Genomic DNA, 22,198 nt, shown 5'->3' with positions numbered 1-22,198 from the left:
AGTCGTACAAGTTAATCAACGCGAAAACCATCTCCATTGTTTAGTTTGGTTACATCCATTTATTTAAAAAACTCTTAACATAACTCTTAACCTATGTACAAATTTTTATTCCTTTTGATTCAAACCCAGAAAAGAAACTGCATTTATCTGTCATTACTAATTAAAATCTATTTTTAGTTTTTTATTTCCATACAATACTTTCTATCCAAGGAACATATGCGGAAACTTTTGTATAAATGGCTGGTGCATTAGCAAAACCACAAAACTTTCCAAAAGAAGTAACCCCGATAATACTGTACATACAATAAGGCTTTTCCAATACAATTTGTAATGGACCTCCTGAGTCTCCTTGGCAAGTATCTTTACCTCCTTCCATCTTTCCAGCACACAACATTGTATCTTTTATCTTTTCTCGTAGTGAAATAGCTTTTGAACATCGATTGTTGGGATAAATATTAAGCAATACTTTCATTAAGTTCTTACTTCCGGTTTCTGCATCTGAAATTTTTAACCAAATAGAAACTGTTTGAGAAGCAAGTTTCATTTTGTTACCATACGATAATTTTCCAAACCCCGATGCTAGTCCTTTTCGCCCAGGATTAATATCCGCTGTATTTAAGCAAGCTGGTCGCACGTATGGTGTAAATTCTACAGGATCCTGCAGTTTAATTAAACCTATATCGTTTGCTTTTAATGGCGGTTTGTAATCAGGATGACGAATTCTTTCAATAACTACACGTTCTTGCACGTCTGGATCCAGCTCATCTAAATGTATAGTACCCAGCCGAACAACTTGAGAAGGACCTCTAGGAAAGGGAAGAATTAAAAAAAATAATTTTCTAAGCAAAAACTAAAAAAAGAAGTTTATAGCTAGTTTTATACATTAACTTACAATTCTCGACTTTCTAAACAATGAGCAGCTGTTAATACGTATAATTCACTAATTAAAGTGCCTCCACAATCCCATCCTAGCTTAGATTCTGGTGTCTCCCCATACCCAATCACAGCCTACAAGGTGCTCACCTTAACGTAGACAAAATTGGAATAAACATTTTTACCATATGAGGAAATTCTTTTTCAGAAGCAGATGTTCCTCCAACTATTAGTGGCACTGATACTATTCCACATTCGGACACAACATTTTTTTGGGCATTTACAGATAACACTGGACTAAAACTTTGCACATAAACTGCTTTTCCATATTCCTCACATTCTACAAAAAAAAAACAAACAAAAAATGTTTATTGTAGTGAAGACATACCTAATATTCTTACTTACTCGTAGACGAAACATTACTATTACAATAATTTATTTCAAATCTTGTGAATATTAAATATAGCAACACAGAGAATTTCATATTTTATGATTATTCAAACAATGAAGATACATTTTGTGTGGGTTTATAAATTGAACGATAAAGAATCATCCTACCAATAATAAAACATTTTGTGAATTATAAGTTGCTAAAGTTTTAATACTGAAAGTAGGTACTCAAGATAAAGCGGTACATTCTTAAAACACTTTTAATTCTCACCACGTTGTGGTAAAATGCATAGTGTAAATAAACGTTTAGTGTTTGAGTAAATAGTTTGTGTTATTTCATACCAGGTGAATAAAAAGTATGGAACCAAATGTTTTTTGCTTAAACTCTTTATTTTTTGGAAAAAGTTATTGATAAAGTACTATAAAAATTTTACCAAGGAAAAATGTTTCAAAATTTTATTTTGATTTTTAGTTCTACAACAAATAGTAAGATTATATGTTATTAGGAGTAAAAGTGATTGTTTATGTGGCGAAGCTGAACATTCATTTTGCCGAACGGAGTGAGGCAAATGGATTCAGCTGAGCCACATAAACTCACTTTTACTCCAAATAACATATACTATTTTATCTGCAAACGATTCAGATGGAGAGAAAAGAGCAACACACCAATAATCAAGTAAATCACCTCAATAATCAGGACGCTTTGCAATAAAATCTTAAGAAACGTCACGCGTCAGTTTCGGAATTTGTGTTGAGATTTCGAAAGTGTTGATTGATTTAACTGATGAATAACTGGTGTAGTTTATAGTGCAAAATGCTGATAATCTACCTTGCACCTCTCCAGAAAATGCTGAAAAAGCAAAAGAGACAACAGTGGTAAATGTCAAAGTAAGTGTCAAGTAAAAGTGAAAACGCGTAGGCGTAAAAACAGTGTTTTTACTCCATGTCTGAAAAGTAAAACTTTTACCTGTGTCATTTGGTCATAAAAGTGGTCACTTTTGTGACGTTTGCGGATAAAAAAAATTCAAATCCACTATAAAACCATTATTCTCATAAAGGTTCTTTATATTTGATTTTTCCAATTTTTGATGTAAATTGCAATTTTGATAAAAAAAATCGCATAACTCAAAGACAAAACAAAATTTCTCAAAAAACGATCACATTTTTTATATTATTTTCATTAATTCATTTATATTAATTGTTAGGTACATTCTGAAGACAAATGAAAAACTCGCATGATTCCATACTTTATATTCATCCTGTATTTTACATACATTACATACATACAGGGCTATTCACAAATATGAAGCAATATTTGAACCTCAAAACTGAGCTATAAAATGATGTTAATTTAAATAATAACTCGTGTCCTACCTGTACTGATAAGAATTTTACACCCCTCGGAATGTGGCTATGGAAATTTGTTTTTTTGTAATAACTTCGGAACCATTTAACCAAATATTATAAAATTTGGAATAGTTACTTGCGAGAACATATCTTTTAAACTAGTAATCACGAAAACCGGATACATCTACTTAATTTCCGGTTCCAGCAGTTGCAGGTCACATTTTCTGTGTTTTCAATTTCATCTTCACTGTCCCGGTCTTTGTCATGCGGAATAGCCCATCCTACAAAAATATAGTTTTATTGAAAATGCATAATAGAACTATCTTTAATTTATTTATTACTGTGAAATACTGGACGTTTAAATCCTGTGTGCCAGCCTTTTGCGATGTAGAGATCCTGTTTTGTAAACGACTAGGTGAAATTTGTGGAAGACAGATCTTTCTCATAGGAAGTTCTTGGTTGTCATAGTTAACATCGTCATCTAATATATCTTGTGTTGATGGTTTATTTATATCTACAGGCACGGGAGCAATTTTTACTTTATTCTTTCCTTTAGCATTTTTATTTATTAAAGTTTTCTCTAATTCTTGCACTGGTTTATTGATTAATTGAAATTCACTACTTCTTAATGCTTGTAAATTTAAGCCAGAGGTGCCAGGCTGTTGCAATGTAGAAATCCTATTTTGTAATTGGGAAATTGAAAAATTTGGAAGACATGTTTTACTCGATGTCTGAAAAGTAAAACTTTTACCTGTGTCATTTAGTTATAAAAGTGGTCACTTTTGTGACGTTTGCAGATAAATAAAATTATGTTGCAATATTAACGTGCTCTCATTAAAAAAAACTGACAGGAGACGAATGTATGTCGTCGTCCATTTGGTTGCAATAAAAACGAAGAATAGAATTTTCTTTAGATTGAAACAGGTTTTACCATTGTTCATTTAGATGTCAATTTGTCATCTGTCGCATTCAAATAATTTTTTCTGCAATGCCGCACTTAAATGCCGAGAGCATCAAATGCAAATCAAGAGAATCAGCAATAAAAATTTTCTGCTCTAAAGTGAACATTATTTCACTCAAAAGGAATAAAACGCACACTTGTCAAAGTTTCTTGGTTGCAAAAAAAATCGGAAAATGTCAAAGCATAAAAATGTCAGATTTTTTATTTATCCATGGTTTGAACATGGTCTCTTTCTGTTCGTTCTTGCAAACGTTTTCGTAATAAATTGTATGTAGCAACGGAAAATGTCTTTTGATTTTTCTTTATCCACCAAAGATTGTCGGATTCGGCTTTAACCCAAGCATCTACTATATACTGCTGGAAATGTTTTCCACTATTGTGTAATATGGAAAATATATCTAATTTGAAGAAGATAACGATCAAATTCGCGGAATGTAACCTTATTGCGTGTATCTCTTGGCCTATTTACTTCATGTATTTCTGCTTCCTCTTATTCATTTTGTTCGCCAACATTTCTTTGCTCCTCACGTCGTATCACAGCAGCATCAGTGTGACGTGCAAACATATCAAAACCGTATTCACCAAAAGGAAAGAGCAACGGATACACCATTGGATCAGTTATACGATTTAAATTTTTCAACTCGTGTTGAATTTCTCTGTGTCTATGATATAATTTTAAATCAACATTAAATGGTGGTTCTTCACCAACAAAAACTGCAGCGACATCACTACGACTTGTAGGTAAGTTATGTGTTCGAAGATTTTCATTGATACGATCTTTGAATGCGACAATAACATCTTTGACTGGATCATCATCATTATTTCCTAATTCACTATCATCGTCATCGTCATCACTGCTTGTATCATCACGTTGCTGACGCTGATGCCGACGTCGCAAATCTTTAATTATTTCGCCCATTGTTTTATAAGACTGAATCCATGGATTGACACGTCGTAACATTCTTTCCAATATAACAATAATTTGAGGATCCAATCGATCTCCAACAAAAGCTCTCCTTTCTTCGATGGCATCTTCGGTATCTAGAAAATAATAGTTGCCTAATTTTGGTTCATAATTTCCTTGCGATGGCACCGGCTCAACGTAATGATAAATCTGTCCACAAATATTGAAACACCACGCTCCCTGACCAATGTTTCTATCTTCTGGTATTTTTGCTTTGAAAGAAGCCATGGCAAAATGGCAAAAAATTCTATCTGTCAAAAAATTTTGACATATATTTTTTGAGATTTGACATTTTTTTATATCTATTTAATGATACTGATGATCTTGTATATGTTTTTTTACAATTATTTAGTAAAGGGACAAAAATAATGCCAATAAAAGCCACAAATAACATTGAACAGAGTTACAGTTTCGGATACAGCTTCCTTGTTTCCTGTTTTAATAGCCTATAGCAAAAAAAACTTGGAAAATCATTTTCCCAACAGAAATAAATAGAGTCAAAGTGCAAACTTTAAACCCTCATAACTTCGAAATTTTTATAGAAAAATTTTTTTTAACATTTTTTCCATGTTCCTGGTATCTTACCTTATATGGCATTTTACTCTGGGGCGCGAGTTCTGGCGCACCCTGTATAGTGACAGTACCGGTATAATGGAAAGAGTAATCAAGTGTCACAAAAAAGTTCTATAATATTTATCTAAATTATATTGGGTGTTGGACGAATCTATTATGACTCTATACAAAAATTTGTTGTAAAGAATGTAATTTGTTTAAGACATACTCGTATTTTATACTTATTGCCGGAATAATAATACAAACTGGAAAAACATGCAGAAAAACGGTACTTATGGTCAATGTTTTGCTTGGGATATCCTTACTTTAATGCTCCGGGGTGCCACAAAATTATCTACTCGACACTCAATAAAATTTAAACCGGACTGGTTGACTTTAAATATTAGGAATTCTTGTAAAAAAGTTATAAGAGCTACGAAAAACTAAAGATTCACATATTATTAATTTCAAACTTATCGTTTTGTCTTTTAAAAGATTCTTTTAAAAAATTATTAGTTTCATTTATTACATTTATCCAATTTTGTAAATCTTTTTTTACGTGTTTTTGAAGATGACTGATTTTTTTTTCTGTCAAATTTTTAATAGAGTAATATTGCGACCTAGGTTCATACTTATAGCTTAGATCTCAAAACATGCATTTTCTACCTCTTCCAGCTTTTAGCTGTTTTTAAGTATACCCCCACTTAAAAAATCACCATTCAATGAGGATATTCGGGCGGCAAATTTTGTCAAAGTAAAATGAATATTGGCGTTTTGTTAAAAACTAATAATATATTTTTTAATTTTTTACTTACGTTCTATTCGTACCATCACAATACATCTTTCCCCTAGACGTTTTTTAAAATATTATGGATATTTAAATAAAATTCGAATAAAAAAATTAAAAAAAATCCCACATGATTTGAGAGCAAACAAGTTGCGCAATGATACGAATTGTGACTTATTTTATTTCAAAAACTATGTATTAGTTCATAGTAAAAATTCTACCTTTGAGTGGTGTACTTGTTTCTAAAGAATTATTGGCTAGTTATTGTTAACTTTGAAAAAGTTGATAATAAATAAATAAGTAAATAGTATTCACACCCTAATTTAGGAATTAGAGTTAAAGTAAAAAAAAACACCATTCCTCCAAAAAAAAAGTATAAAATCGAATTTTCGAATATTTTCTATTAAAAAATCAGATGACAAAACAAAACATTCTTACACTTTTTGAGAACGGTATGAGAACTTGTATACTTGTATATGTGCTCGGGTTTGCTACGAAAGTGAGCAAAATTTCACATTTGTAGCTTAAATAATGTAAGAGTAACAAAATTAAAATAAAAGCAATAGAACGGTATATTCGCCAAAAGATTGACAAAACTGCAGACTACATAATAGTCCTAAATTATGGTCTCAGATGGGCCAAGCCGAACAGCTTTTTCTAGAAGATCGAACGCTTTACGGTCACTGACGACCCATTGTGTGATGGTTGTCGTGGTTTCAATACTGCTAACAAATAGTTAATTTACATACCTATTTTAGAAAACGGAATTTATCGAATTGTTATTACTTTGACGACATTAAAAAATTCAATTTGACAAAATGCGGTGTAACTAAAAAAATACATATTTATTTCAAATGTCTTAAAAACATGTAAAGGTTCCATTTGGTCATAGGTACAAGCATTAAAACATTAAGTAGAAAGGATGGCGATTTCGTCTGTCCCTCAAATTCTATTTCGATTTCCAAGTTTTGCCTTCACAATTTTTTCAGTACTGACGTAGTTTCAAGAGAGCTGGTTGCTTTAACCTTCATACCATTTCTCTTGAAAAAGGTACTGCAAGAGATTCAGTCTTTACTAGAATACTTTTAGTTTATTCGAGTACTCGCTACAAGGTACCGCCCCGTACCGGCGACAAAATTGGCGTCCCTTACCCCACTTCGATTTCTCCTAGTGCTAAAAATCGGGACGACACCGTTAAGCAAAAAATTCGTTTTTCTTTAATAACTTTTTGATGGAGTAATCCAGTAGCGGATTTTTTTTCTTTTTCTCTCCATCTGAATCGTTTGCAGATAAAATAGTATATGTTATTTCGAGTAAAAGTGAGTTTATGTGGCTCAGTTGAACCTTCAGCTTCGCCACATAAACAACCACTTTTACTCCTGATAACATAATCTACTATTACATTTAAATTATTAGTACTAAATAACTTTTTATCTATCTGAAAATAAAAAGCAATTATCTTAAAAAACAATGTAAAATCTAAACGACGTCTATTAATAACTTGTTGTCGTATTTGCCACTTGAAAAGCATTTAATCAACAGAAAAATAGTTTTTTTTGAAAATTTTCAAGACATATTTTTGATTTTTCAAAACTAAAATTATGTTAAAAATTACACTAAGCAGGGCTGAACCCCAAAAAAGAAAAATTTAAATCGAGAATTTTTTACTTTTTACAAGAGTCGTTTCACCTATCCGGGGACACACTGTGTATCAATTAAATTATCAATATTATTCTTTAATCAAGTTTGTACTGCGTATGTATTGCTATTTGCTAAATGCATTTTACATGCGAAGGCCTTATAAAATTGTGTGAAACATCTTGTGTTAAAACTTTTATGGTAAAATTTATTGGTTAGAGGCCAAACGTAATTTCTTTGGAAGATGAGGTTATTTTAAACAAGCACACATAGTGACGTCATGCGCGCGCTTTCTTCTTGTGTTTTGTTTGGTTTAAAGCAAGATTTTAAACTTATCAACAATCTTACAACAAAGAACCTTGGAAAACACTAACCACCTTTCATTTTTGTCACGCACAGTTGGTACTTACTAGATCTATGGTTACTAGTTGGCGACCCTGCTGTCTCTAGTGTCGCTGTCGCGTCGCTGGCTTGCTGAGTGTTAGCAATATGGCGGATGCTGCGGCGAGGCAACTTCAATACGAATATAAAGCTGTAAGTGATAAAAAGCACATTGTTACCGTTTCTACACCCTTGCAAACATGTTATACATTAATAACGGAAATTAATGTCCCATTAGAATTACTATTTAAGAATAAAATTGCTTGATTTTGTTGCCGACGCGAAAACGTTAGGTTACGTTCACTATGTTTATCACATCAAAATTTGTTTTAGAATTCGAATCTTGTGTTACAAGCTGATGTTCGTCTGATTGAAAGAAGAAGTCGAGATGAGGCTACTGGTGAAGTTGTTTCCCTTGTTGGAAAATTGTCAGGAACAAAAATGGGAGACAGAGCTCAGAGGACTCGACCCGGCAAAGCTGAAGAACGAAAAGTTAAGTAAGTTCGTTTAAATAATAAACTCTATCGTATATTTTACCGAATCAAATTTTTCAGGAGGCAAAAACGTGACGAAGCACAATACGATTTTGCCCGGATGAAGGGAGCCACATTACTCTCAGAGGGTGTAGATGAAATGGTAGGAATAATATATCGACCTAAAACACAAGAGACTAGACAAACTTATGAAGTTCTTCTGAGTTTTTTACAAGAAGCGTTGGGGGATCAACCAAGAGATATTCTTTGTGGTGCAGCAGATGAAGTTTTAACAGTATTAAAGAACGACAGGTTGAAGGAGAAAGAAAAGAAAAAGGAAACTGAAATGTTATTAGGTTTGTAAGGTTCACATTGTATTTTTATTTAAAAGGTAATCACAAAGACAGAATTTTGGCCAGAAAATTGATAGCAGCTATTGTAATTTCCATAATTATAAATTTTGACAAAAGTTTATGGATGTGTTACGTTATGAGTACGGAGAACTACATACATACATCTTTAGGTGTCCCTAGTTATGAGTTTTTTTTCCATTATTTTTGTTTTTCGATATTGCAAGTGTAATATTTTGTGAATTTTTTATTGGAGGAATTTTAAAGAAAATAACTTATTCTATAGAAAATATGCGTTTTTTTTGCGTGAGTTTTTAGAATTGAGCTTGGGATTGAAGCCAGTTTTGAAAATCTTTGTCCGTCTAATTTTTTATGAAATATTGCTTTATTTGGCTCCTCAAGGCATTGCTTTTCATTCCTGACAGTTTTGTTTCTTTTGATTTTTGATAATTTTAGACAAAAGGCACATTACAGTAAAATAGTTTTTTTTTTAAATTGTCAAGACATACTTGATTTTTCAAAATAAAATTATCACAGAAATTAGTCTTTAACCAAGCAGGGCAGAACCCCAAAAAATGAAAATTTAAATCGAGAATTTTTTATCTTTTACAAGAGTCGTTTCACCCATCCGGAGACACTGTATAAGAGAATGCGAATAAGTAAATTAGATACATCACAGTTGTCTTGTTTCATCGTTTATAAACAGAATTGTAAGGCAATTTGAAATAATTTTTAAATTTACTCTCTGAAGTGATGCAGAAAATGAGATTTTATTAATTTTTTTGCTTAGGCCCGATTGCTGAGGAGAGATTTGCCTTACTTGTTAATTTGGGTAAAAAAATTACTGACTTTGGAAATGAAGATAACAAAATATCTATGAATGAAGAAAACATTGATGAAACTTATGGAATTAATGTTCAGTTTGAAGAATCAGAAGAGGAAGATGATGAGGACATGTATGGAGAAGTTCGTGAGGATATAGATGATGAAGAAGGAGAAGAAGCTAAAGAGGATAGTGCTATACATGCTGAGAATGTAAGTTTTTTTTACTTTCTTTGCAACTTTGTTATTTTATTTATTACTGTAATAGTTGGGTGGTGTTGAAGAAATGAAAAAGGAGAAAGCGCTTCATCCCCTTGACATAGACGCTTATTGGTTGCAAAGACGTCTTTCAAAAATTTATGACGATGCAATGGTGTCCCAGGCAAAGGCGACAGAAGTTTTAAATGTTCTTCGTGATGCTGGAGATGATCGAGAGTGCGAAAACCAACTTGTTTTGCTACTTGGTTATGATTGCTTTGACTTTATTAAACAATTGAAAAAACATAGGCAGATGAGTAAGTTGCCATTTTTTATAGTTAAATTTATGGCTAATATTTTGTTTACAGTATTATATTGCACATTATTAGCCAAATCACAAAGTGAATCGGAAAGGCAGAAAATTAAAGATAAAATGTCTGAAGACCCAAGTCTTACACGCATTTTACGGCTTCTGGAGACGGGAAAGGGGGATGACGATGGTGAAGACGAAGAATCAACATCAAGATCGTCAAGACGAAAGGATCAGTCTGACGAGATGGACACAGGCACTGGCGCGCAGGTTGCTGGATCGAGACATCTGCTTGACCTAGAGGATTTAGTGTTTACACAAGGATCGCATTATATGGCAAATAAACGGTGCCAGTTACCTGATGGTTCCTTCAGAAAGCAAAGGAAAGGTAAGTGTTAAGTGCTTTTTCATTTATAACAACCAAAAAGGTACAATTTTTAAGTTAGGTTTTGTGGACCGTACAGGTTTACAATTAGACTTTGTAAGTATGATCTGTAGCTCAGTTTCAATCACCATAAAATTTTTACGCTGTCCAATTTTTAAAGTCAATTCTTGTGTTTATTATTATTGATTTATTAATCATTTTGGAACATAAAGTAATAAAAATACTTGCGAGGTGTAGGTTCGTGCTTTTTTAAAAGGAATTCAACTATTTGAAGTTATGTGCAAATCAAGTTTATATACCCAAAAAAATGTTTTTTTTAATTTAATTTGCACGACTACCTACACTGAATTTACATGAAAAAGGAACGAATATGCATACAGGGTGCGCCAGAACTCGAGCCCCAGAGAAAAATTTCACGAAAGATAAGATACCAGGAACATGGAAAAAATGTTTAAAAAATTCTGTCAAAAAATTTTGACACTTATTTTTTGACATTTGACTTTTTTTATGTCTATTTAATGGTACTGATGATCTTGTATATGTTTTTTACCATTATTTAGTAAAGGTACAAAAATTTTGCCAATAAAAGACAGAAATAACATTAAACAGAATCACAATTTAGGATACAGCTTTCTTGTTTCCTCTTCTATTATAATAGCCTGTAGCAAAAAAACATGGAAAATAATTTTACCAACAGAAATAAATAGAGTCAAAGTGCAAAATTTAAACTCTCATAACTTCAAAATTTTTATAGATAAAATTTTTTAAAGATTTTTTCATGTTCCTGTTATCTTACCTTATCTGGCATTTTTCTCTAAGAAATGGAAATGGTTCAGCGTCTAGCCTTAATGGTTAGAATATTTGCTCGTAATTCACGAACACTTTGTATTTCCATAGTTTTGTTTAAAATGAATGACAATTTCAAATTAATGACAGCTTTTATATTTTCCTATGAAAAATATGTACATACAGGCTGAGTCACATACAGGGTGCGCCAGAACTCGCCCTCCAGAGAAAAATGCCATATAAGGTAAGATACCAGGAACATGGAAAAAATGTTAAAAAAATTTTATCTATAAAAATTTCGAAGTTATGAGGCTTTAAAGTTTGCACTTTGACTCTATTTATTTCTGTTGGAAAAATAATTTTCCAAGTTTTTTTGCAATAGGCTATTAAAAGAGGAAACAAGGTAGCTGTATCCTAAATTGTAACTCTGTTCAATGTTATTTGAGGCTTTTATTGGCAAAATTTTTGTCCCTTTACTAAATAATTGTAAAAAAACATATACAAGATCATCACTATCATTAAATAGATATAAAAAAATGTCAAATGTCAAAAACTAAATGTCAAAATTTTTTGACAGATAAAATTTTTTAAACATTTTTTTCATGTTCTTGGTATATTACCTTACTTGAAAATTTTCTCTGGGGCGCGAGTTCTGGCGCACCCTGTATAATAAAGACCCTAACCGATTTTGAAACGCAACCCTGTATAATAAAGACCCTAACCGATTTTGAAACGCAACCCATAATACATTCTCAGATACCACGGTGCGTTAATTGATAAACTAGTTGAAATTTTTCACAGATATAAACATAGTTACCTGTGATCGCTTTGAAAATTGTCATCCTACAGTGTACCTTTGACGGTACAGATCCAGTTACAACATTTTTGTGGCATTCTCTATGTCAGTTACTTCGTCAATTGAGTATATTTTAAATTCAAGGGGAAAAAAGCGAAATTGATGACACTGTCAAATTTAATGAATGACATGTCAACAACTACTTTGATTCAAATTTATGAAACTATATTTTTCATACACAACTAAAGCCAAGTTATCCGTGCAGATGTATTTCAGGTTGCGTCTGAAAATCGGTTAGCGTTTTATTATATATGACTCGCGCTGTATAACTTGTCAACTATGATTGACAGTAGCTTAAAATAAGGTTAACAGTCCTAAATCGTGCTTTACAATTTAATGTCACTCAAGTGGCATTGACGACCAAAGTATTTTGTCTCCAACTGTACAATAAATATAACCTCAAATTCTTATATTGCAATAATTCACCTTTTTAATTCATAAATTTAATACACTGGCGGACACGGAATTTTGGACGATTTGTCATTCGACTGACATAAAAATGTAATTGGCAATTAACATCATTTTCGGTTTTTGTAATTTTTATGCTGATAGTTAGAGAAAAGATGACAACAAATCAAAATAATTTATTGAACTTATTAAAAACACGTAAAGTTCGTTTTTTTTAAATGGAAATACCGAACAGTTTTAACGTTGGCACCACTAGTAAATTCATTCATGGTAATTTTAATAAAGGAAGTTGGCAGTTCGGGTTTTTTGAATTAATTTGAAAACAATCTCATTAAACGTCAAAAAATCGTCTAAGAAAATTTAGAGACGAAACACCAAAAAAGAAGCGAATTCGGTACCGCTAACAGTTTTTAGAAATTTGGAAACGAATAGTTCGCAAGCAGGAAGTTAGAAAAAGGGCCCGTTAAAATGTAGACGCAATTTGTAATGCAGGTTTGCTAAATATTGTCAATTTTTAGCAAAAAATTGACAAGAATACAAAATAAATATGAATGAGAAAGAACCTCGGAAAGAACGCAATTAAATTAGTGTCTTGTGCAGCGTTTTTGAAGAAATTTTGTTTATTTGTTTTAGTTTAAAATAAGTACATAAAGTCTGTTTTTTTTTTTTTAATGGAAATTACCAAGTCAAAATTTTGGTGAAAAAATTGGTAGCAGCTTGTCTCCATAGCCACAAATTTTGTCAATTTCTTGCTAAAAATTGAGAATGTTTAGCAAACCTGCAGTACAAATTGCGTCTACATTTTAACAGGCCCTTTTTCTAACTTCCTGCTTGCGAACTATTCGTTTCCAAATTTCTAAAAACTGTTAGCGGTACCGAATTCGTTTCTTTTTTGGTGTTTCGTCTCTAAATTTTCTTACACGATTTTTTGTGTTGACGTTTAATGACATAATGACATTGTTTTCAAATTATTAAATTATTCAAAAAAACGGAACTGCCAACTTCCTTTATTAAAATTACCATTAATGAATTTACTAGTGATGCCAACGTTAAGATTGTTTGGCATTTCCATTAAAAAAAAACAGACTTTACTATGTACAGGGTGCTGCATTTTGGATGTCCGAATAGGGAATCTCTGAAACTAAGAGGTTTTGCCAAAAACGAGTAATACATTCTGGGGCTCATTTTTTGAGGAAATAATATTGGTTAAAACCGCATCCCGCTATCGTTTTTTGTTTTCGACTTATAGACAAAAATTGACATTTTAGCGAAAACTAAAAAAATTCATATCTTCGTTATTATAAAAGACACAGATTTGAAATAAAGACATTATACTGGCACTTTTTACGTAGAATTTAATAATGTAGTTAACAATTTTTTTCAGTTGTTTGTTTAGCCGTAATAAAATAAACTTGTATTTTTTTAAATGGGACTCATAGATGGCTATGTCATTTTTGAAAAGCTTGTTTTTCTCTTATTTAAAAAATATATATTTGTAACAAATTATTATAATACATTTTCAGCAAAAAATTGTCTTTGATTTTTGTCTGCAGTTGGCCATAAAAAAATGTTGCATCTTCAACTAAAAGGATTTAAATATATTATCCAACCAGTGTCACTAATGAATGAGTTTTCTAAGTACTAAGTAATGAAAAAAAAAAGCAAAATAAATCGTAAATCAACTTATTGGCGATTCACATTTCTTTGTTTTTAAACAAGCTAACATTACCATTGTAACTTCTAGTGATACACAGAGTGTTGTAAAAAAAAGCCACTTTAATGCTTCAATAAAATATAATTTATATGACACAAAAATGACGATATGGCTATTCAAATAACCAAATTCCGTCTATGTGGAACGTTATCCTACCTCCATTAGATCATCAAAAAAATATTTTTTATAATTGTGTTGACTGTTGACACATTTGTTTTTCCTATTTTTGGATTTTTTAAAAATATATAATATTTTTGTTCTGGGGCGCTCGCATATTTGTTCACTACTTCTAACGTATCGTATTTTTTAAATTTTTGTAATTTTATCTGTTTTTTCCTCTATTTTACAGTTCACAAAACTCTTATTGATTATTATTTACACATTTGGAGTGAAATAGTTTTTCCATGGCCAACTATTATCAAACAAAATATGTATTTCACTTTTTAAGTATAATTATAAAAAAATATTCTGTTACAAATATACAGGGTATTTCACGAGTGATGATGAGCCTAACCACATTTGAACTGCAGCCAGCAATACATTTGCATAGGCTTCATGGATTTTGATTATGAATTTTAAAAGTAATAAAACATAGTTATCGCGTAACTGACACAAAGAAATTGACAAGAAAGGAAACACAGTTTTTAAGGTTATTGTCTATCTACCATTGGAAAACACTTTCAAGCCTTTTTGGAGCTTTTCTATACAGGAAACATTGTCTTTAAAGGGGTTCAACGGCAGAAGCATTTTTTCCAAATTCGCCATAAATGAGAATCGGATCTGTTTTCTCATCGTTCGAATGCATTTTTAAATTTTGCTAATGTCAGTTGTGACATGGTTGTGACAAATAAAATTATCGAAGCAAAGCTATCGTGGATTCATAATTCGGTGTTTCAAACAATGCAATATCTAAAATATCCACGTTAACTTTGCAAATGTATTGTGGGTTGTATTTTCAATTCCGTCAGGCTCATTATCACTCGTGAAATACCCTGTATATTTTTTAGTTCAGAAAAAAAATAAACTTTTTAAAATTGTCATAGCCGCCTATGATTTCCATTTAAAAAATACAAGTTTATCTTACTACGACTAAACAAATAACTGAAAAAAACTATTAACCACGTTATTAAATTCCTCGTAAATTTTTTTTCAACCAATATTATTTTCTCAAAAAATGAGGCCCAGAATCTATCACTCGTTTTTGGCTAAACAGCTTAGTTTCGGGGATTCCCTATTCGGACATCCAAAATGCACCACCCTGTACATATTATATTTCCATATGTACATAATAATTTTAGAAAAAGTTGTGAGGTAGATGAGGGGGGGACATTCTTGCCTGCCTACCCTGTCTTAATGATCACAAGCCGCCACTAGTTGTTATATGATATATAATTGTATTGTTTATTTTAGGCTACGAAGAGGTGCACGTTCCTGCTTTAAAACCCAAGCCGTTTGGAGATAACGAAAAGTTACAATCAGTTGATCAACTACCAAAATACGTTCAGCCTGTTTTTGAAGGGTTCAAAACACTAAATCGTATTCAGAGTCGCTTATATAAAACTGCTCTGGAATCAGATGAGAATTTGCTTCTTTGTGCACCTACAGGTGCAGGTAAAACTAATGTAGCATTACTGTGTATGATGCGTGAAATAGGAAAACATATCAATACGGATGGTACGATTAATGCCGACGATTTTAAGATAATATACGTTGCACCTATGCGTTCTCTTGTACAAGAAATGGTGGGTAACTTTGGAAAAAGATTAGCGAGTTACAATATTACTGTATCGGAATTGACTGGTGATCATCAATTAACTAGAGAACAGATTGCTGGGACACAAATAATTGTGTGCACACCTGAAAAATGGGATATTATAACACGAAAAGGAGGAGAAAAGACGTTCACTTCGTTAGTAAGACTGATTATTATCGATGAAATTCATTTGTTACATGACGAGCGAGGTCCAGTGTTGGAAGCTTTGGTTGCAAGAACAATTCGCATGATTGAATCGACTCAAGAAGATGTCCGTCTTGTCGGCCTCTCGGCTACTTTACCAAACTATCAAGATGTTGCCGCTTTTCTTCGAGTTAAAGCAGATACTGGTCTTTTTTATTTTGATAACAGTTTTCGACCAGTTGCTTTGGAACAACAATATATTGGAGTAACTGAAAAAAAGGCTTTAAAACGGTACCAAGTAATGAATGAGATTGTTTATGAAAAAACAATGGAACATGCTGGACGAAATCAAGTCTTAATTTTCGTACATTCGAGAAAAGAAACGGGAAAAACAGCTCGAGCTATTCGTGATATGTGTCTTGAAAAAGATACCTTAGGACAGTTTCTAAAAGAGGGATCGGCTTCAATGGAAGTTTTGCGAACTGAAGCTGAACAAGTGAAAAATCATGAACTGAAGGATTTGTTACCTTACGGGTTTGCGATACATCATGCCGGAATGACAAGGGTTGACAGAACACTAGTGGAAGATCTGTTTGCAGATAGGCATATACAGGTAATTTGAAACATATTTAAAATTCAACTTATTTATAACACTGATTAAGAGTAAAGGAAAAAACAAGTCAAAAAACCCATTATATTTGGATGTATTGCAATCACTACAAAAAAATAGAATAGTTTTATAAAATTATTATTTTTTACAGGTACTGGTGTCAACTGCAACTCTTGCTTGGGGCGTAAACTTGCCAGCTCACACTGTCATAATAAAAGGTACACAGATTTATAATCCAGAGAAAGGCAGATGGGTTGAACTGGGAGCTTTGGATGTTCTTCAAATGTTAGGTCGTGCTGGTCGCCCTCAATATGATACCAGAGGTGAAGGAATATTAATCACCAATCACAGCGAATTGCAGTACTATTTATCTCTTCTGAATCAACAGTTACCCATCGAATCTCAAATGATATCGAAATTGTCGGACATGTTAAATGCTGAGGTAGTTTTGGGTACAGTACAAAATGTAAGAGATGCGGTTACGTGGTTAGGTTATACGTATTTGTACATCCGAATGCTTAGACAACCAACTTTGTACGGTGTTTCGCACGACCATTTTAAACAAGATCCGTTGTTAGAACAACATCGAGCTGACTTGATACATACAGCTGCCTTGTATCTGGATCGTAGTGGATTAGTTAAATACGACAGGAAAACTGGTCAGTTTCAAGTGACCGAATTGGGAAGGATTTCCTCACACTATTATTGTACCCACGAGACTATGCAAACTTATAATCAGCTTTTGAAACCAATGTTAAGCGAGATCGAACTCTTTCGTGTTTTTTCGTTGTCATCAGAATTCAGAAATATTACTGTACGCGAAGAAGAGAAATTGGAATTGCAAAAACTAATGGAACGTGTTCCTATTCCTATTAAAGAAAGCATAGAAGAACCAAGTGCTAAAGTTAACGTACTTTTGCAAGCTTTTATTTCTCAGCTGAAATTGGAAGGTTTTGCACTAATGTCAGATATGGTTTACGTTACCCAATCGGCATCGAGATTAATGCGAGCTATTTTTGAAATTGTACTTCACAGAGGATGGGCTCAGTTGGCTGATAAGTCTTTAGCTTTGTGTAAAATGATTGATAAACGAATGTGGCAGTCGATGTCTCCTCTGCGGCAGTTTCGCAAAATGCCTGAAGAGATTGTGAAGAAAATCGAAAAGAAGAATTTTCCGTGGGAACGTCTCTATGATTTAGGACCTAATGAAATTGGTGAATTAATTCGAGTCCCAAAATTGGGCAAAACTATTCATAAATACGTACATCAGTTTCCTAAACTGGAACTTTCAACACACATACAACCAATTACTCGGTCCATGTTGAAAGTTGAATTGACAATAACGCCCGATTTCCAGTGGGACGAAAAATTACACGGTGCTTCTGAAGCATTCTGGATCTTAGTAGAAGATGTAGATTCAGAGGTTATTCTTCATCATGAATATTTTCTTTTGAAAGCGAAATATTCTCAAGATGAACATTTGGTTAAATTTTTTGTACCTATTTTCGAACCTTTGCCGCCTCAGTACTTTTTAAGAATAGTATCTGATAGATGGATCGGTGCCGAAACACAGTTACCAGTTTCTTTTCGACATTTAATATTACCTGAGAAGAACTTTCCACCAACCGAGTTGCTGGATCTACAACCTTTGCCAGTTACCGCCCTTAGAAATGACAAGTACGAATCATTGTACAGTGATAAATTTCCTCAGTTCAATCCCATTCAGACACAAGTTTTCAATTCAGTATACAACGGCGACGATAATATTTTCATTGGTGCTCCAACAGGTTCGGGAAAAACAACTATAGCTGAATTTGCTATACTACGTTTGTTTGATAAAAATCCAGAAGGACGTTGTGTGTATTTGGTTCCAAAGGATGCACTCGCTGAATTAACTTTCGCGGATTGGCATAACAAATTTGGCCAAATATTGGGAAAGAAAGTTGTATTGTTGACTGGGGAAACTGGGACCGATTTAAAATTATTGGCAAAAGGTCAAATTGTCATAAGTACGGCCGAAAAGTGGGATGTTTTGTCACGAAGATGGAAACAAAGGAAAAATGTGCAAAATGTCAATTTGTTTATCGTCGATGAACTTCATTTGATTGGCGGGGAAGACGGGCCTGTTATCGAAGTTGTTTGTTCACGAATGAGATATATTTCGTCACAGATTGAGAAGCCTATAAGAATTATAGCATTAAGTGCATCACTCATGGATTACAGAGATGTATCTCAATGGTTGGGTTGTAACGCGAATGCTACATTTAATTTTCATCCAAGTGTGAGACCTGTTCCTTTGGAATTACATGTTCAAGGCATTAATATAACACACAATGCATCAAGATTAATTGCGATGGCTAAACCGGTTTATAATGCGGTAGTGAGATACAGTCCTCATAAACCGGTTATTGTTTTTGTACCTACAAGAAAACAATCCCGGTTAACAGCTATTGATTTACTTACATATGCTGCTTCGGAGGGACAATCCAATAAATTTTTCCATGCAGAAGAAGAAGATATAAAACCGTTCTTGGATCGTATGACTGATAAAGTAAATATTTTTTTGTGAAATATCAAGTTTTTAATTCATTTTGTTTTAGACTTTGAAAGAAACCCTTTCTCAAGGAGTTGCATACATGCATGAAGGTTTGACTGCAAGTGATTTACGCTTGGTTGAACAGTTGTTTGACTCGGGGGCGGTACAAATTGCTGTCGTTAGCAAAGATTTATGTTGGACCGTGAACATTTACTCTTATTTAGTTATCATAATGGACACTCAGTTTTACAATGGAAAAATCCATTCTTACGAAGACTATCCCATTACCGATGTGTTACAAATGGTAGGACGAGCGAATCGCCCTTTGGAAGATGACGATGCGAAATGTGTACTAATGTGTCAAAGTACGAAGAAAGACTTTTTCAAAAAATTCTTAAGCGAACCGTTACCGGTTGAAAGTCATTTGGATCATAGACTACACGACCATTTTAATGCCGAAATCGTAACAAAAACTATTGAAAATAAACAAGACGCTGTTGATTATTTGACTTGGACATTTTTGTATAGAAGACTTACACAAAATCCAAACTATTACAACTTGCAAGGAGTTACACACAGACATCTCTCTGATCATTTATCAGAGTTAGTGGAAAATACTTTGTCCGATTTGGAACAATCAAAATGTATCAGCATAGAGGAGGACATGGATTGTGTTCCTCTAAATTTGGGAATGATTGCGGCATATTACTACATTAATTACACAACTATTGGTATGTATATTTATTGTGTTTTTATATTTTTTTCTTATCAATTTATTAAAATTCATAGAACTATTCAGCTTGTCACTGAACAGCAAGACCAAGATTCGTGGTTTATTAGAAATCATATCATCAGCGGCCGAATATGAAGATCTTTCTGTACGTCACCACGAAGATAATATTCTTCGTCAATTGGCGACAAAATTACCAAATAAACTGACATCTTCAAGTGGAAGCCAACCGAAATTTAACGATCCACACGTCAAAACAAATCTTCTCATTCAAGCACATCTGTGTAGACTTCAGCTAGGTGCGGAACTTCAAGGAGATACGGAGATTGTATTAAGCAAAGCTATTCGACTTATCCAAGCTTGCGTTGACGTACTTAGTTCTAATGGATGGCTTTCGCCAGCTGTAGCGGCTATGGAATTAGCTCAAATGGTTACACAAGCAATGTGGAGTAAAGATTCTTATCTGAAGCAGTTACCTCACTTTACAGCAGATATTATTAAACGATGTACGGATAAGGGTGTGGAAACTGTGTTTGATATAATGGAATTGGAAGATGAGGACAGGTCTAAATTGTTACAGTTGAGCGATAGTCAAATGGCTGATGTGGCCAGATTTTGTAATAGATATCCAAACATTGAACTAAGCTATGAAGTTTTGGATAAAGATAACATACATTCCGGGTCTTCGGTGCACGTAGCCGTGCAGCTTGAAAGGGAAGATGAAGTGAACGGTCCTGTCATTGCGCCCTTTTTCCCACAGGTAGGTTGATGTCTAACATAGAAAAATACCTAAAAAATTGAAGTCAGACTTCGTTAACGGAAAATCGCATATTTTTTGATCTTTATAAAAATATTAGAGCTAAAAAAACTACCACATTTTTTCCACACTGCTTGTCACTTTTAATTTTTTATTTGGATTTACTTAAAAAAAGCAAAATAACCAGAAGGAAATCAAAATAGGTCAAATTGTGCCTTTGGTCATTGATCGCAGGCAAGTCCGTCAAAAGCATGTTTTTCTATTTTTTTTTTGCTACAAGGAAAATGTATCTTTTGACAAATACATTTTTTTCTATTAATATATCGGTGCCAGTTCTTGGCCTCGAAAAGTGGGAAATTCTAAGTTTTTGGAATTTATTTATGGTCTGATGATTTTATGATCAAGAGGTTCTCTTTTTTTAATTGGTTGCTTTTAATTACAAACTGAAATAAACTCGTTAGGAACTTTTAATTGTTTATAAATAAAAATTAATCCATATTTACACTGTGAAGTGAAAATGTCCATTTCCCGCTCTTTGACCTGCTTATTTGTTTTCTCAAACATAATTATCATATTTTCAGAAACGAGAAGAAGGATGGTGGGTCGTTATTGGTGATCCAAAAACGAATTCCTTGCTTTCAATTAAACGGCTTACTCTTCAGCAAAGAGCTCGAGTAAAGTTGGATTTTGTTGCACCTAGTCCAGGTCATCATAATTACACGTTGTATTTTATGAGTGATGCATATTTGGGTTGCGATCAAGAATACAAATTTTCAATAGACGTTGGGGATTTTGAAAGTAGTGAAAGTGAGTCAGAATGAAGATAAAGTATTTAGTTGTAAGCATGTAAACTTATTTTGTTATTTGAGAGTCGTACAATAAAAAGTATGTTGTACTGAAATTTTATGAAAATACAGGTTTTAATTGTTTTACCTAATTAAATACTATCTATCATCCAAACGGACTATGTAATATGACTACTACTATGTAAATGAGTAAATATAAAAACCCGATCGTTACAAATATTAAAAGATGAATATAGTTTTCAGCAGTTAACTGTATTTTTAATGCATAATCCGTTTATTAGGATTTATGAAATAAGAAGGATCAAATATCGACGGCTAAGCGAACAATTACTGTATGTCCAATATTTAAGATTTCGTGTAATCCATTTTGGAACTTGTGTACAGCCCATCCATTATATACAGAGTGATTTTGAAGTATGTGCAACTAACAGACGATAGTAGAGCTCAAAAGAATTCAAAATAACTCAACTTGCCTTATCCGAATGTTTAAAGTGTCTGAGATAGAGGGGGTGAAACCTGCACATTGAGGTCGAAAAAAATATCAAAATAATGCAACATAAACGAATTTTGAACCTTTTGAGTACTTTATCTTAAAGTTTACATTACTAGTAGACTTTTAATTGCTAGTAATCGCTTGATGTAATGACTAATGATTAATCAACAAAAA

At 32.9% G+C, this 22,198-nt stretch overlaps 2 protein-coding genes across 3 annotated transcripts; one reads left to right on the top strand and one right to left on the bottom strand.

Annotated features, from left to right (window-relative positions):
- Positions 1-47: 47 nt before the first annotated feature.
- On the bottom strand, positions 48-7,884 carry LOC123008002 (serine protease snake-like). 2 transcript variants are annotated; one of them, XM_044403571.1, is made up of 5 exons: positions 7,861-7,884; positions 1,059-1,213; positions 893-1,008; positions 553-806; positions 48-498 (listed from the first exon to the last, which is right to left on the bottom strand). In XM_044403571.1, exons 2-5 carry the CDS (start codon positions 1,059-1,061, stop codon positions 182-184), a joined length of 690 nt encoding a protein of 229 aa, XP_044259506.1. In that variant the 5' UTR covers positions 1,062-1,213; positions 7,861-7,884; the 3' UTR covers positions 48-181. The 2 variants fall into 2 exon arrangements, with proteins under 2 accessions (XP_044259506.1, XP_044259505.1); XM_044403570.1 differs by lacking the exon at positions 7,861-7,884 and adding an exon at positions 1,279-1,718.
- A 60-nt stretch (positions 7,885-7,944) lies between these two features.
- LOC123007998 (putative U5 small nuclear ribonucleoprotein 200 kDa helicase) lies at positions 7,945-21,654 on the top strand. The gene is made up of 11 exons (XM_044403563.1): positions 7,945-8,046; positions 8,227-8,390; positions 8,448-8,722; positions 9,507-9,751; positions 9,807-10,053; positions 10,105-10,434; positions 15,606-16,705; positions 16,854-19,253; positions 19,303-19,969; positions 20,028-20,728; positions 21,307-21,654. Exons 1-11 carry the CDS (start codon positions 8,002-8,004, stop codon positions 21,544-21,546), a joined length of 6,414 nt encoding a protein of 2,137 aa, XP_044259498.1. The 5' UTR covers positions 7,945-8,001; the 3' UTR covers positions 21,547-21,654.
- Positions 21,655-22,198: the final 544 nt, after the last annotated feature.

The sequence above is a fragment of the Tribolium madens genome, unplaced genomic scaffold (genome assembly GCF_015345945.1).
Source record: "Tribolium madens isolate multiple individuals breed KSU strain unplaced genomic scaffold, Tmad_KSU_1.1 Scaffold_3;HRSCAF=73;Tcas5.2_LG2, whole genome shotgun sequence".
Lineage (NCBI taxonomy): Eukaryota > Metazoa > Arthropoda > Insecta > Coleoptera > Tenebrionidae > Tribolium > Tribolium madens.
This window is presented reverse-complemented; position numbering and strand designations above follow the sequence as displayed.